At 40.1% G+C, this 16,717-nt stretch overlaps 1 protein-coding gene across 1 annotated transcript; it reads right to left on the bottom strand.

Annotated features, from left to right (window-relative positions):
• Positions 1-4,268: 4,268 nt before the first annotated feature.
• Positions 4,269-5,150, bottom strand: LOC102662330 (uncharacterized). The gene has a single exon (XM_006588115.1). It carries the CDS (start codon positions 5,148-5,150, stop codon positions 4,269-4,271), a length of 882 nt encoding a protein of 293 aa, XP_006588178.1.
• Between the last annotated feature and the right edge of the window lie 11,567 nt (positions 5,151-16,717).

The raw sequence follows: 16,717 nt of genomic DNA, 5'->3' as shown, positions 1-16,717 counted from the left end.
TTTATTTAACCTATAAACATGATCTAATTTTTGTGAGTCTTCAAACCCAGGAGGTTGTTCTACATATACTTCCTCTTGGATTAGACCATTTAAGAAGGCACTCTTGACATCCATTTGATATAGTTTAAAGTTCATAATAGATGCATAAGCTAAAAGCATCCTAATGACTTCTAATCTTGCTACAGGTGTAAATGTTTCTTCATAGTCAATACCTTCTTCTTGATTGTACCCTTTTGCAACTAGCCTAGCTTTATTTCTAATTACTATACCATTTTCATCTAGTTTATTTCTAAATACCCACTTAGTCCTATAATGGGGTAGTCATGTGGTTTCTCAACAAGTTCCCAAACATTATTTCTCTCAAATTGATTTAACTCTTCTTGCATAGAAACTATCCATTGATCATCTATTATGGCTTTTTTAAAATTTTTAGGTTCTATCATAGAAACAAATGCCATGTTATTGCATAAATCTTTGAGAGAGTGTCTAGTTGTTACCCCTTTTGAGATATCTCCGATGATGTTGTCTGTAGAAGCAAAGCTTCATGATGATGAATCAAGTAGTTTTGATGATGACAAAAAGCCCAAAAGAATGATTTCAAGATTGAGTCAACAAGTTCAAGATCAAAATAAGATCAAGATTAATTTCAAGATTCAAGAAATGACATCAAGAAGAATCAAGATTCAAGAGAAGATGATTTCACAAGGGAAGTATTGAAAAGGATTTTTCAAAAATCAAACATAGCACATTTTTGTTTTACAAAAGAGTTTTTCTCAAAATTTTCTAAGTTACCAGAGTATTTACTCTCTGGTAATCGATTATCAGTTTCCTGTAATTGATTACTAGTGATAAAGTTTGATTCAAAAGCTTTTAACTGAATTTGCAACGTTCCAAATGATTTTTAAATGGTGTAATTGATTACAATATATTGGTAATCGATTACCAGTGTATGTGAACTTTGAAATTCAAATTCAAGTGTGAAGAGTCACATCTTTTCTTAAAAATGTATTGTGTAATCGATTACATGATTATGGTAATCGATTACCAGTGATAAGTTTTGAATAAAAAGTCAAGAGATGTAACTCTTCCAATGGTTTTCTCAAGATTTTCTCAAGGTTATAACTCTTCCAATGGTTTTCTTGACCAGACATGAAGAGTCTATAAAAGCAAGACCTTGAATTGCATTTTAACAACTTTTAGAACTTCTTGAACAACTTTTGAGAAATCCTGAAACCTTTGCTTCTCATTTTTCTTCTTCTTCCTGTGACAAAAAGCCTTCTAAGTTTTCTGTTTTCTAAACCTTGTTCTTCTGTAGAAAACAAAAGTGTGCTATATCTTTTCATTCTCTTCTCTCTTTGCCAAAAAGAATTCAACAAGGACTAATCGCCTGAATTCTTTTTGTGTCTCTCTTCTCCCTTTTTCCAAAAGAACAAAGGACTAACCACCTGAATTCTTTTGTGTCTCCCTTCTCCCTTTCCAAGAGAATTCAAAAGGACACAGTCTGAGAATTCTTTTGATTCTTCCCTTTCCCTTAAACAAAAGATTTCAAAGGACTAATCGCCTGAGATATCTTTTATTTCCCCTTACAAAGATTCAAAGGACTAACCACCTGAGAATCCTTTGTCTTAACACATTGGAGGGTACATCCTTTGTGGTACAAGTAGAGGGTACATCTACTTGGGTTGTTGTAACTGAGAACAAGAGAAGGTACATCTCTTGTGGGTCAGTTCAAGTGGAGGGTACATCCACTTGGTTGTTCAAAGAGAACGAGGGTATATCCCTTGTGTATCTTTGCTTGTAAAGGTTTTTACAAGGTTGAAGGAAATCTCAAGAACCGCAGGTTGCTTGGGGACTAGATGTAGGCACGGGTTGTTGCTGAACCAGTATAAAATTCTTGTGTTTGTCTTCTTCTTCCCTACATTTTTAATTTCCGTTGTGCACTTTTAATTATTGCTTTTACTTTTGGTTAAGTTTCAATTACTATTCTTTACTTTCTTAACTTGGTAGTAAAAGCCTAAATTAAATCTAGTAACGTTAAGAAGGATAAGTTTTAATTAGTCAATGTACATTAATAATTAATTCAACCCCACTTCTTAATTATTCCGAGGCCACTTGATCCAACATTGTCAAGAGGATGATTTCTTGAAGTTTTCCATTCTTTGGGAAGATTATCATTTTCTTGGGCTATGTCATCTTGAACATCCTGGTTTTCTTCATCTCTCTTCCTTTTTAGATTTCTTTCTTGATTGTGTATATCTTCCAAAGAATGTGCAATATCATCAAGAAATTCCTTTCTCAGAAAGGTAATATTAGTTTCATCAAAAGTAACATGTATTGATTCCTCAATTGTCATGGTTCTTTTGTTGTATATCCTAAAGGCTTTGCTATGTAGGGAATACCCAAGGAAGATACCCTCATCCGCCTTAGCATCAAATTTTCCTAGGCTTTCTTTACCATTGTTTAGGACAAAACATTTACATCCAAAAACATGTAAATGAGCAATGTTTGGTTTTCTATTATTAAAGAGTTCATATGGGGTTCTATTAAGAATTGGTCTTATTAAGGCTCTATTCATAATATAACATGCGGTGTTGACTGCTTCTGCCCAAAAATATTTTGGAAGTGGTGTGTAATTTAAAAGTGTTCTAGCAATTTCTTCTAAAGATCTATTTTTCCTTTCTACTACACCATTTTGTTGAGGTGTCCTAGGTGCAAAGAAGTTGTGTTCTATGCCATGTTCATAACAAAACATTTCAAAATCATTGTTTTCAAATTCACCTCCATGATCACTTCTAATGGAGATAATTTTGAGATTTTTCTTGTTTTGGATGACTTTGGCAAGTCTTCTAAATGCATGAAATGCATCATTTTTGTGAGTAAGAAATAAAGTCCAAGTATACCTAGAATAATCATCAACAATTAATAAGGCATAATAACTACCACCAAAACTCATGACCCTAGAGGGTCCAAACAAATCCATATGCAATAATTGTAATGGTTGAGTGGTAGAGACAATATTTTTAGATTTAAAAGATACTTTTGTTTGTTTACCTTTTTGGCATGCATTACATAACTTATCTTTTCCAAACTTTAATTTTGGTAAACCAACAATTAGATATTTTGAAATCAATATATTTAGATGATCCATGTTAATATGAGCAATTCTCTTATGCCATAACCATGGATCACTATCTTTACGTAGAAAGCATGTATCATTTTCAAATTTTTGTTTTAAATTGATCATGTAAACATTATTTTCTCTGAAACCTATATGTTCAATATCCTTGTCATGCTCATGCTTGATAATACATTTTTCAGAATCAAAAGATACTTTATATCCTTTATCACATAATTGACTAACACTCAATAGACTATGCTTTAAACCTTCTACAAGTAACACATTTTCAATGGGAGTACAGGAACTCGTACCTATTTTGCCAACTCCAATGATTTTTCCTTTGTTGTTGTCACCGTATGTAACGTGTCCACTTTTCTTGGGAGAAATGATTGTAAACTTGGATACATCTCCCGTCATATGCTTGGAATCCACTGTCGATGTACCACTTCTTCCTTATAGATTCTTCCTTGTTATTCTCATGAGACATAAGTTGGATTGGTCTTCATCATAATCTTGAAATGATTTCAGATTTGACCTATTCCTGAAAATACTTTTGAAAAACAAAGAATTTAAAGAGGCCGTGAATCTTGAAGTGGTTAAACTTTCTACAAGATACCTACTCTGATACCACTTGTTGGATCAAGTGGCCTCGGAATAATTAAGAAAGGGGGGTTGAATTAATTATTAATATGCCTTGACTAATTAAAATCTTATCCTTCTTAATGTTACTAGATTCAATTAGGCTTTACTACTAAGTTATGTAAATTAAACAAAAGTAAAGCGGAAATTAAAGAGTGTAAGGAAGAAGAAGACAAACACAAGAATTTTATACCGGTATTAATCGATTACCAGAGAGTAAAACTCTTTGGTAAAAGATTTTGTGAAAACTTCATGTGCTACTCAATGTTTTGAAAAACTTTTTAGTACTTATCTTGATTGAGTCTTCTCTTTATTCTTGAGTCTTGAATCTTGATCTTGATTTTTCTTGAATCTTGAATCTTGAAACTTGAATCTTGAATCTTGAAACTTGAAACTTGATTCGTGAATCTTTGCTTGAAACTTTGCTTAACTTTTGATTCTTTGGCATCATCAAAATAACCTTGGAAGACATTGCTTCCACAGCCCTGTGTTTCTTGAGAACTTCAACCAATCAGAACTCTTCATTAGAGGATAAGGTGTTGTTGATCACCACCAGATTTGCTTCATTCTCTTCCAAGAATGCATACTTCAAATGCGCTGGCAGGACTTTCAAGTCTACCTTGGGTTTCTCTATTGTGGGATTCTTCTTTAGCTCTTCAAAGACACATTCTCCTGAAGGAATTACCTTCAGTTTATCTAGGTCCTCCAAACAGGCCATAAGATCTTTCTCCTCCTCTTTTGTGAGACAATCAATAGAATTTATCAACACCTTCTCCAATGGAGAGTGAGAGGTCATGTTTTGAACCACCATATTAGCTTCTTGCTCAATTGTTTCCACTTTGAAACACGCCTTGTGGTCATTGGGATGTTTGATTGCTTCAAATAAATTAATGGTAACTTTTTTATCATCAACACTCATTTCTAAGTTACCATTGCCCATGCCAACTACACACTTAGCTGTCAACATGAATGGGAGACCCAAAATCAGTGGAATATCTGAGTCTTCCTCAATGTCCATAATGAAAAAATCCACGGGAAATATGAATTGGCGGACTTTGACTAGAACATCTTCAACTACACCATAGGGATTTGTGATCGAATGGTCTGCAAGTTGAAGTGTCATCCTTGTGGGCGCAATCCTCAAGTTCCCTATTCTCCTGCACATTGAAAGTGGCATTAGATTGATGCTTGCTCCTAAGCCAATCAATGCCTTTCCCACTAATAAAACTCCTACGAAACAAGGAATGGTCACACTCCCGGGATCTTTGAATTTCTGTGGTAAAATTATTTGAATAACAGCATTGCAGTTTCCTTCCACCACTATACTCTCATTGTTGATATATTTTCCCTTTTTAGTGAGGAGGTCCTTCAGGAACTTAGTATAGAGCGGCATCTGCTGATTTGATGCTTTGGAACAACAAGTGGACATTTAATTAGATTCAATGGACTCAAGGATCACAAAGGTTGAAGAAGATGTCACCATCATTCGTGACTGCCTTGATTTACCTCCACCACCATCAGTTTAGACTTTATTATTATTATTTTGTTTCTAAAGCCTTGTATTTGGCTATATGCTTATGACATTTGAACACTTAGTATTTTTAATATTTGCTTAGTATGACTGAATATTTATTGATTGTGATATATGACTATGTGATTTGCAATATAATTTGGTTTATGTCTTGCTTCATGAATGGTTTAGAATCTTTTATGTTTATTTTACAAAATATGTTTTGTGTATGTTTTTAAAAATTATGTGTGTTTTACGCACTTTGGCCTTTTTTATGTTGCCAAAGGGGGAGAGAAAAATGGATATTTTAGAAATCAAGATATTATATTTTCAAATCATTAAAATTAAGCATAAATTCAAAAAGAAAGGGGGAGAAAGGGATGAGTGAACGGTAGAACAAAACTTGTATGCATTCTCTCAATCAAGATAAGTACTAAAAAAGTTTTCCAAAACATTGAGTAGCACAAGAAGTTTTCACAAAATCATTACCAAAGAGTTCTACTCTCTGGTAATCGATTACTAGAAGGTAGTAATCGATTACCAGTGTTTTAAAACGTTAGATTTCAAATTTTAACATTTTTAAATCATTTTAAACTTGTGTAATCGATTACACAATACTTGTAATCGATTACCAAAGCCTCTAAACATTTTAATTTTCAAAATTCAAAATGAAGAGTCACATCTGTTGATGTGTAATCGATTACACCTTGATGGTAATCGATTACCAGTAACTGATTTCGAAAAATACATTTCCAAAAGTCACAATTCTTCAAGTGACTTATTTCTGAAGATTTTTTTCAAAAGTCACAACTTTTTTAAGTGACTAGTTTTAAAGAAATTTCCAAGAGTCACAAACTTTGACTTGAGTCATCAAGAGATTATAAATATGTGACCATGGCATGAATTTATCTAATGATCTATCATTTATCTTTCAATCCATCTTTCAATGTCTTCTTTCATCTCTTTCAATACTTTCAACAGATCTTTCTGATTTATTTCTCTTCATCTTTCTAAAAGTTTTTGTTCAACACTTTCTCTTCCAAGAAAAGTTCTTTGTTCAAAAACTTGTGTTATTCATCTTTTTCATTCTCTTCTCCCTTTGCCAAAAGAACAGAAGGACTAACCGCCTGAATTCTTTTGTGTCTCTCTTCTCCCTTACAAAAGATTCAAAGGACTAACTGCCTGAGAATTCTTTTGATTCTTCCCTTCCCCTTAAGCAAAAGATTTCAAAGGACTAACCACCTGAGATATCTTTTGTTTCCCCTGACAAAGATTCAAAGGACTAACCGCCTGAGAATTCTTTGTCCCAACACATTGGAGGGTACATCCTTTGTGGTACAAGTAGAGGGTACATCTACTTGGGGATTGTTATACTAAGAACAAGAAAGGGTACATCTCCTGTGGATCAATTAAAGTGGAGGGTACATCCACTTAGTTTTTTCAAAGAGAACAAGGGAGGGTACATCCCTTGTGGATCTTTGGTTTGTAAAGGATTTTACAAGGTTGAAAGAAATCTTAAGAACCACAGGTTGCTTAGGGACTAAATGTAGGCACGGTTTGTGGCCGAGCCAGTATAAATCTTGTGTTTTTCTTCTTCTTCCCTACACTCTTTAATTTCCATTGTGTACTTTTAATTATAGCTTTTAGTTTTGGTTATTTTTTATTTACATTCTTTACTTTGTTAACTTAGTAGTAAAAGCCTAATTTAATCTAGTAACATTAAGAAGGATAGATTTTTAATTAGTCAAGACACGTTAATAATTAATTAACCCCCCCCCCCACTTCTTAATTATTCTGAGGCCACTTGATCCAACATAATTCACCTCCTTAGAGGAATCATCCTAAGTCGTGCATGCACCAGACTCATGAACTCCCCCATATATGTTGCATCCTCCAACTTGCATGATTGCAAAATGAATAGGTTGAATTGTATGTAACTGTGTCAGAAGTGTATTCAAAGTTGTCGCAACCTACCCTTCGGCGGGAGGGCGATGCGAGACTCGCGGGATGCGTGTTCCACGAAAGGAATACGCGCGGAGTCGCCACCAACGTTTATTTGAGGAAAACGTCGGAAAAACCGAAAAAGACGCGATCTACGAACTTTTTAAGTGAAAGGTTCGGGAGTTGTATTTACGCACGGGGAAGGTATTAGCACCCCACACGTCCGCCCCAAGGGACGGCAGCCTTTAATCGAATGTGCAAACATGACTTTGATTTTTTATGTTCCCTTTTTATGTCTCTATATCCTTTATACCCTTTTTATATTTTCTCTTTTTGTGGTCGACAAGGGTGTTTCCCTTTGCTCCTACGTATTCCTCAATTTGGGATGAGAAAATCAGACCTACGTAGTTCTTTTTTTATCAAGTGATGCCTTTTTTACTTAAGTGGTGATCATTTTAAGGCGTTGGACCTTAAAAATGATCCATTTTACTTAGTGAGAAATTGAAATGACAAACTTCAAAAGCCTATTTTTGTGGACGAGCTTGACTAGGCGAGTTGATCTTAGCCTTAGTTTCACTTTAGTTATTAATCAATTCGATTAAGAATGAGAAATCCCAAAGAGAAAACGTCCGATTGATTTTCCGCTTTATTTCACTAAAAAGATATTTTTTTGATTATTATATTATTTTTTACCTTTTTTTGATTTCCAACGTGGTTACGGCATGACCGAACGGTTGGAATTGATTTTAACCGAAGTTAACGGATAATATAATTCAAACGTTCGGTGGAAATTTATTTTATTTTTAAGTTAAGCGAGAAATGACTTAAGCAAAATGGCTTAAGCATGTCAACAGGGGGTATAAAAAGTAAACAAAACGAGAATAAAAATGCACGAAACACAATGTGGACCACTACGGGTACATAGAATGAATCGAAAAGCTTGGTTCGAGGTACTTACCCGTTGAAGATCGAAGAACGATGAAGAACGAATGAAGAACGTCGAAGAACGGTTGAAACCTTTGCGAGATTCCTCACGGAAAACGTTACGGAAACGTTTCGGAAGCGCCTCGGCTTAGATTTTCTTCACGGAAACAATTTTTCCAAGCAAATTCGAAAGAGAGAGAAGTGCCTAAGGGGCTGGACCCCTTTCTTCTTCACTTCCTCCCCTATTTATAGCAAAATAGGGGAGGTGGTTGCCGCCCAGCTCGCCCAGGCGAGCAGGGTCGCCCAGGCGAGCAGGGTTGCTTCCTCCAGAAGCAACCGCCTTCTGGAGGAATCTTCTGGAGGGCCCAAATGGGCCTGGGTGGTACACCCCCCTCTGCTGTTTTTTGGTGATTCTTTTTTCGTAAAGTTACGGAAACTTACGAATTTCGTAACGATACTTGTTTTCTCGTAACGATACTTGTTTTCTTTCCGTAATGTTACGGAACCTTGCGGATTACATAATCATCCCCTTTTTGACTTACGGAATGTTACGGAACCTCACTTAATTATGCAACGATGCTTCCATTTGATTTCCGGTGTGTCACGGAAACTTACGGATTGTGCATCAATATTTTTTTGGTTTTTCGGCATGTCCTGGAATTTCACAAATTGCCTAATGATGGGTGCCAAGCACCTCACGAGGACCAAAGAATGGTCGCACGTCATCGAGCAAAGGTCCCCGGACGAAATTAGGGTATGACAGTTGCCCCTCTTTACTTGTCTTTTATTGGAGATAAAAGGAAAGTAAAGATAAGACACTAATTTCGTTCCTCTCGATTTGGCGAGAGTCGCGGGTGACCATAAAATCTCCACATGCAAATGACTTGTTGTTCCCAAAATTTCACAAATTGCCTAATGATGGGTGCCAAGCACCTCACAAGGACCAAAGAATGGTCGCATGTCATCAAGCGAAGGTCCCCGAAAATCAACGTATGACACTAATTCGGCTCCTCTCGGTTGACGAGAGTCGCGGGCGACCATGAAATTTCCGCATGTAAATGACTTGTTGTTCCCGGAGGAACAAAAGGTGCAGAAGACTATGTCAGTCCCTGCATGCTATCAAGCGTTCTGTCTTACAGATAGCAAAAGAATGTTTATACGGATAACCACTCGGGTATTTCCGCGTATCATCGGGCCCGCCGCCTCTGGATGATACAAGGGCGCAGAATGACCAAACTTGGTCTCTGCTTGTCATCGGGCCCGCCGCCTCTGGATGACAAAAGGGTGCGAATAACCATAAGGTATCTCCGCGTATCATGGGTGCAGAATGACCAAACTTGGTCTCTGCTTGTCATCGGGCCCGCCGCCTCTGGATGACAAAAGGGTGCGAATAACCATAAGGTATCTCCGCGTATCATAGGTGCAGAATGACCAAACTTGGTCTCTGCTTGTCATCGGGCCCGCCGCCTCTGGATGACAAAAGGGTGCGAATAACCATAAGGTATCTCCGCGTATCATGGGTGCAGAATGACCAAACTTGGTCTCTGCTTGTCATCGGGCCCGCCGCCTCTGGATGACAAAAGGGTGCGAATAACCATAAGGTATCTCCGCGTATCATGGGTGCAGAATGACCAAACTTGGTCTCTGCTTGTCATCGGGCCCGCCGCCTCTGGATGACAAAAGGGTGCGAATAACCATAAGGTATCTCCGCGTATCATGGGTGCAGAATGACCAAACTTGGTCTCTACTTGTCATCGGGCCCGCCGCCTCTGGATGACAAAAGGGTGCGAATAACCATAAGGTATCTCTGCGTATCATGGGTGCAGAATGACCAAACTTGGTCTCTGCTTGTCATCGGGCCTGCCGCCTCTGGATGACAAAAGGGTGCGAATAACCATAAGGTATCTCCGCGTATCATGGGTGCAGAATGACCAAACTTGGTCTCTGCTTGTCATCGGGCCCGCCGCCTCTGGATGACAAAAGGGTGCGAATAACCATAAGGTATCTCCGCGTATCATGGGTGCAGAATGACCAAACTTGGTCTCTGCTTGTCATCGGGCCCGCCGCCTCTGGATGACAAAAGGGTGCGAATAACCATAAGGTATCTCCGCGTATCATGGGTGCAGAATGACCAAACTTGGTCTCTGCTTGTCATCGGGCCCGCCGCCTCTGGATGACAAAAGGGTGCGAATAACCATAAGGTATCTCCGCGTATCATGGGTGCAGAATGACCAAACTTGGTCTCTGCTTGTCATCGGGCCCGCCGCCTCTGGATGACAAAAGGGTGCGAATAACCATAAGGTATCTCCGCGTATCATGGGTGCAGAATGACCAAACTTGGTCTCTGCTTGTCATCGGGCCTGCCGCCTCTGGATGACAAAAGGGTGCGAATAACCATAAAGGTATCTCCGCGTATCATGGGTTGCAGAATGACCAAACTTGGTCTCTGCTTGTCATCGGGCCCCGCCGCCTCTGGATGACAAAAGGGTGCGAATAACCATAAGGTATCTCCGCGTATCATGGGTGCAGAATGACCAAACTTGGTCTCTACTTGTCATCGGGCCCGCCGCCTCTGGATGACAAAAGGGTGCGAATAACCATAAGGTATCTCTGCGTATCATGGGTGCAGAATGACCAAACTTGGTCTCTGCTTGTCATCGGGCCTGCCGCCTCTGGATGACAAAAGGGTGCGAATAACCATAAGGTATCTCCGCGTATCATGGGTGCAGAATGACCAAACTTGGTCTCTGCTTGTCATCGGGCCTGCCGCCTCTGGATGACAAAAGGGTGCGAATAACCATAAGGTATCTCCGCGTATCATGGGTGCAGAATGACCAAACTTGGTCTCTGCTTGTCATCGGGCCTGCCGCCTCTGGATGACAAAAGGGTGCGAATAACCATAAGGTATCTCCGCGTATCATGGGTGCAGAATGACCAAACTTGGTCTCTGCTTGTCATCGGGCCTGCCGCCTCTGGATGACAAAAGGGTGCGAATAACCATAAGGTATCTCCGCGTATCATGGGTGCAGAATGACCAAACTTGGTCTCTGCTTGTCATCGGGCCTGCCGCCTCTGGATGACAAAAGGGTGCGAATAACCATAAGGTATCTCTGCGTATCATGGGTGCAGAATGACCAAACTTGGTCTCTGCTTGTCATCGGGCCTGCCGCCTCTGGATGACAAAAGGGTGCGAATAACCATAAGGTATCTCCGCGTATCATGGGTGCAGAATGACCAAACTTGGTCTCTGCTTGTCATCGGGCCTGCCGCCTCTGGATGACAAAAGGGTGCGAATAACCATAAGGTATCTCCGCGTATCATGGGTGCAGAATGACCAAACTTGGTCTCTGCTTGTCATCGGGCCTGCCGCCTCTGGATGACAAAAGGGTGCGAATAACCATAAGGTATCTCCGCGTATCATGGGTGCAGAATGACCAAACTTGGTCTCTGCTTGTCATCGGGCCCGCCGCCTCTGGATGACAAAAGGGTGCGAATAACCATAAGGTATCTCCGCGTATCAGCTCTTGAGTCATGGCAACAAAAGGCGGTATGGTCGACAAAAGCAAGGCTCTTGCTCCTACGTATCCTCCAATGAGGAATTCAGACCTACGTAGTTCTGGATAACTTGGGAGACTTGAAAAAGTCTCGTTGTTTTCTCCACTAAAATGCAAACATGCTTTAGCAAAGAGACAAATATTCCAACTGATTTAGAGCAGCATATGCTTTTTTGAGTGACAAACAATGCGCCTACCAGGGAAGGAGAGTCTGCTGATGGGATCCCCCATAACCATAAATGAGATCTTGGATGTTAGCATTTCGTTTCTAAATGACCATTTAGAGGAAACACTGGGTTCGACAAAAATAGAAGAAATCTACTCAAAGTGTATCAATCTCGCACAGGTAAGTGTTTCATCCTAATTCCGAACCATAGATATGTCATGACTTGACTTTGCAAATTATTTCCTATCAAATCAAAAATTACATGCGTGATCATGGATCAAATAGGACTTCCCTTGGGAATGGGTTCTTTTGGGGAGTTTTTCGGCTTTTGTGTGTTTTTGGCTTTTGATTTTTCTGGCTTTTTTCTTTTTCTGTTTTTGTTTAGTGCGGGGCGAGAAAAAAGGTCGCTAGCGCACGGGATTCTGGTTGGTAATCAAAGGGAGAAGACTATTTTAGGTTGTGGTTCTCTTTCCTTCTTTTTTCGTTCATTTGGTGACAATTCTGTATTGTTCAGATATTGTCTGGTCAAAAGACCTTTCTGCACATTTCTTCTAGTTCTTTGATCAAGAACTTTCTTTCCTTCCTTTTTTACTTTCTCCTATTCTTTGGTTGGGAATTTTCTTTCTTTTCTTTTTGACTTTCTCTTTGATTGGAAATTTTCCTTCTTTTCTTTTTTTGCTTTCTCCCACTCTTTGATTGGGGAATTTTCCTTCTTTTCTTTTTTGCTCCCGAGGGTAAGGATTGACATTCTCACCCTAGGTCAAGGTTCATGGTGAGTCAGGATTTTGGCTCAAGGTTTGTAGAATGGCTAGACATGATACATGTCGGGGTTTGGTTTGGTTCAAGGATAAAAAGGGATGCCCCACATTATTTCCATGACACAAATGCAAAAATGATGATTTAGAAACTTTATGCAAAACTGGTCATGCATGCACCTATGCGGACACTCAAGTGTCAAATCTTTATGGTCATGTGATGCTAGGGTTCAGGATTCATTTCCTCTAGTTTAAATCAACCCAATGTTTCCAAAATATGTTCTTTTATCAATTTGTGCATTCATCCGAGTCCATTTCGGGCGTCTGGGAAAATCTTCACAGCATTCACCCTTCAGGTGTATACACATTTTCCAAAAACTGGTTATGATCAATGAATTTTTTCAAAGAAAAGCTGGAAATCGTCTCTTTTCAAAAGCATGTTGGTTTTTCAGCTTAACAACTTATTTTTTTTCTTTTTTCTACCTTTTTCCTTACTTGCCCCTTTTTTTTTCCTTATTTGCTCTCTTTTTCTTTTCACTTTCTTCTCTTTTCTATCTCATTTTCTTTCTTTTTCTATTTCATTTTTATCATGATTTTTTTGTTTATTTCACATATATACTTTTGGACGATGTTCCTAAACGAAGAACTCTACACGGTTCTGGAATTTCAAACATCATTGATAGTAGTGATATATAAATACTAATGCAACAATCTAAACAAAAATGTATGCGCTGTACAAATGACAATCGAAACAACAAAAACAAACGTTAGTCTCTCAAGTCAAAACAATAACATAGAATAAAAATGATAAAAGAAATATGAAAGAAAACATGAATCTGGGGATCTCCCAGTCACGTATCTCCACTCCCTCCCAAGAAGTCAAGCAAATCGGCCATCTCCTCATCCTCGTGGGCTTCTTCTCCATCGCCGGGAGCTTCTGGGGGTGCCTCTCCTGCTTGGGCCTCGGGCCAATCTCCGGGCCATGCAACCTCTGCCCTGAACTGGTCTGGAGTAGGGCATGAAAAAGAAGCGAAGCCCTGGCTCTGCATGCTAAGGCTCATCTGGTACAGACAATCATGGGTCCGTACATGTGCTCGGTGGTTGGCCGCCTGCTGGCGAACCAAATGCCGTAAATACTGCTCTATGTCAAATGCCCCAGCCTGGCCAGCCTGATGAGGTGGTGGTGGCGCGCCTGCGGCCTGTGGAGCATCACCCTGAGCCTGTCTCTGGGTACAGTACTTCTCAATAAAAGCCCGGGTGATGGGCGGCCGAATCACCTTGGTAGGTGCAACGGGGACTCCGAACGACTGGCAGAGTCTTGTGATCAGTGCGGGGAATCCCAGAGCCCTGTTGGACTTATCTGGGTCCAAAGGGTGCCTAGTGGGCGTCATACCTGCAAAAATATAGATGGCATCAGCGATCAACTGAGCCACATGGATGCTCATCCGTGTCAGGATGGCGTACACCAGCTGGCACTTCGGCATGGGGAGGTCGGAATTATGATCGGTGGGCAGGATGTTGCTGAGGAGCAACGTCATCCATATCTGGGTCAGGGTGGTCATGTTGGTGCGCATGATTCGCACTCGCCTTCCTGCAGCAGTCCGGGCAAAATCTTGCCCCGGTATACATAGCAGCTGGGCGATGGCCTCCTCATCGAACCCATCAGACCGGTTCCTCCTCTGGCCATACTCGCATTCCTGGCCCTCTTCCAATACCATCGGATATCCCAGGAGCTGGCTGATAGCGTCGGCATCGAACGGGATCCACTGACCCCTAACCCAGGATCTCATGTCACGCACGCCCTCCTCTGTTGGCCAAGCATTGGCATAAAACTCAAGGACTATTTCTGGATCAAACTTGGCCATGGGAGTGACCAGTGGTGCCCACCGCCGGCGCCCTATTTCTTCCTGGAAATCAGTATACTCGTCGTCCTTGAGCTGGACGCGTCGCTCCCGGAGAAACGACCATCCCTTAATGGCTTCGAAGCGCTGCTGGTGTATAACGCTCCTAAAGCGGTGACTGTCGTACTCCGGGGCGGAACTAGTTCCTTCGGCCACCTTGTCCTTCCTGGACCTCTTTGAGGCAAGCTTCCTCGGGGCCATTCCTGCGAAGGCAAACATTTGGAAAGTTAGTTTTAGTGGGACATTACTCTTAAAGCAAAAATGGCATATAACCTCCCCCCATAAATACAAACATCAATGTAAATTTAGAGCAAGCTTATGCGCCTATTTCCTTACAAACGTTCTCTTGCACAAGACATTTAACCGAAAAATGCACCCATATACAATCAAGGCAGCTTCGTTACCTAGATTATTTACACGTACCTCCAAGGTGTATTTGTTACTTACATCACACACATCTCCTTGGCTAAACTCACATACATGCATACTCAAGCATTTTGGGGCACCAAAAATTGCACATGTGCACATCTTGGCATTTCTAATACCTACATACGCAAACTTCATGATGAATCTTGACTATCTACACAATAAGGTGCTACATTTCATGCTCCTTTTTTCAAGTTTTTGCTACCTAAAGCCGCATGCAAATTCAAGCATATTTTCCTTTGCTGACTAAAATTGCATTCAAATTTAAAAGGTATATTTTTTTGTAATATGTTTTCTTCACATAACATGCAACATATTTATATATATTTTTTGTGAGACATTTTTTACTACCAAAAATTATATATACATACATTCAAGTATTTTGCTATTCATACCCAAAGTGCAAATTGCCAAAGGTATCTTGCTACCTATTCTAAACCTACACATTCATGACGAGCACAATTCCTAAACAACTAGGCGTAGGGAAAAAATTATAGTGTGGCCCATAGCTGATTGCTGGCCAAAAAGGGTAACCTTACCCAATATGCACCTCCTTTTGTATTCTTTTTGCATAAAATTTTAGTTTCTAGGCCTAGGATATATGTGGGGCAATTACTCTAGCCTTTTTCGGGAATGAATACATGTTCCAAAAATAGAAACTATGTACAAACCAAAATGCCCCATGGGTTGTTTCCTTACAAAAGTCACGCGCTAATGCCATTGAGGCATTTCACCGAACACTTGGTGGGCGCGCGTTTAGGCGTCAATAGCAAGGGAACGGGGACAATGTAGCATGTCCCATTGTTTCAAAATGCATTATAGGCCTAGGGCCATCCCATACAAACCTCTAACTCAACTTAATCAAGCAAGAAAACAAACCAAAATTGCCCCATATATTTGAGCACATTCCCACAATTTAGAGCACCAAAAGGAGATCAAAATACACCAATGAAAAGCTAGAAAGCTTAGGGATGGAATACTTACTTGTTGGTGATGAACAAAAATGCAAAATGGAATCAAAAAATGCGAAAAAGGATGATCCTAGGGCTGCAAACTCGTCAATCCCGTGGGTATGGCTTTTGAAAGGGGGGAAGGGAAGTTTTTGAATGCAAAAACGTCCCCCCTTTCGTCATTTTTATAATTTGGTGCAGGGGTGGCTCGCCCAGGCGAGCTAACCTGCATTTTTTTTTTTTTTTTTTTTTGAGGGGAACATTAACCATGTCCACTCCCTTCTCAGGGATCAGCATTTTGCCTAACTTGAACTTACTTAGGTCAGAATTAGGCGTCGATTACTTATTTTATCATTACTCTTTTCCTTTTCAAAACAAACAAATAGTAAAAGAAAGCTGCAAAATACAAAGGATACGGGGCTGCCTTGCAGCGACATTCCCTGCTTGTTTCGCACAGAGAAGGGTAACGATCGGTCGGTCGTGACCCCATCCCCGCTTGCGTTCATCCTTAAGCACCTGCAAGTAATAAATAACCAGGTATGGCCAATCTTGGCCGCATCATTACTCTACCTTGACTGGTTTCTGCCGTTTATGTTTTGTCTTCACTCCAAAAGGTAGCCCAAGGCGATCCTGCCCCTGTTTTACCACAACAATATACATGCGTATGCGTATGCGTATGCATGAATGTTTTCAAATGCAGAAAATTTAGGGAAAGTTGGTTCAGGTTCAATTCTAATTAAGCGCTTGGGGGATCCCATGAACTGAGCGGAAGGGCTCAGGCGATCACAAATTAACGCAAGGTGTGAAACTAACGTGAGGACTGAAAGCCTCAA

Source organism: Glycine max, chromosome 9, assembly GCF_000004515.6.
Source record: "Glycine max cultivar Williams 82 chromosome 9, Glycine_max_v4.0, whole genome shotgun sequence".
Taxonomy (NCBI): Eukaryota; Viridiplantae; Streptophyta; class Magnoliopsida; order Fabales; family Fabaceae; genus Glycine; species Glycine max.
The sequence above is the reverse complement of the archived record's forward strand: the minus strand, read 5'-3'. Positions and strand labels throughout refer to the sequence as shown.

Excerpts from the sequence above, each read along its gene's own strand:
- LOC102662330 (XM_006588115.1), bottom strand. The coding sequence starts at position 5,150 with ATGCCGCTCTATACTAAGTTCCTGAAGGACCTCCTCACTAAAAAGGGA.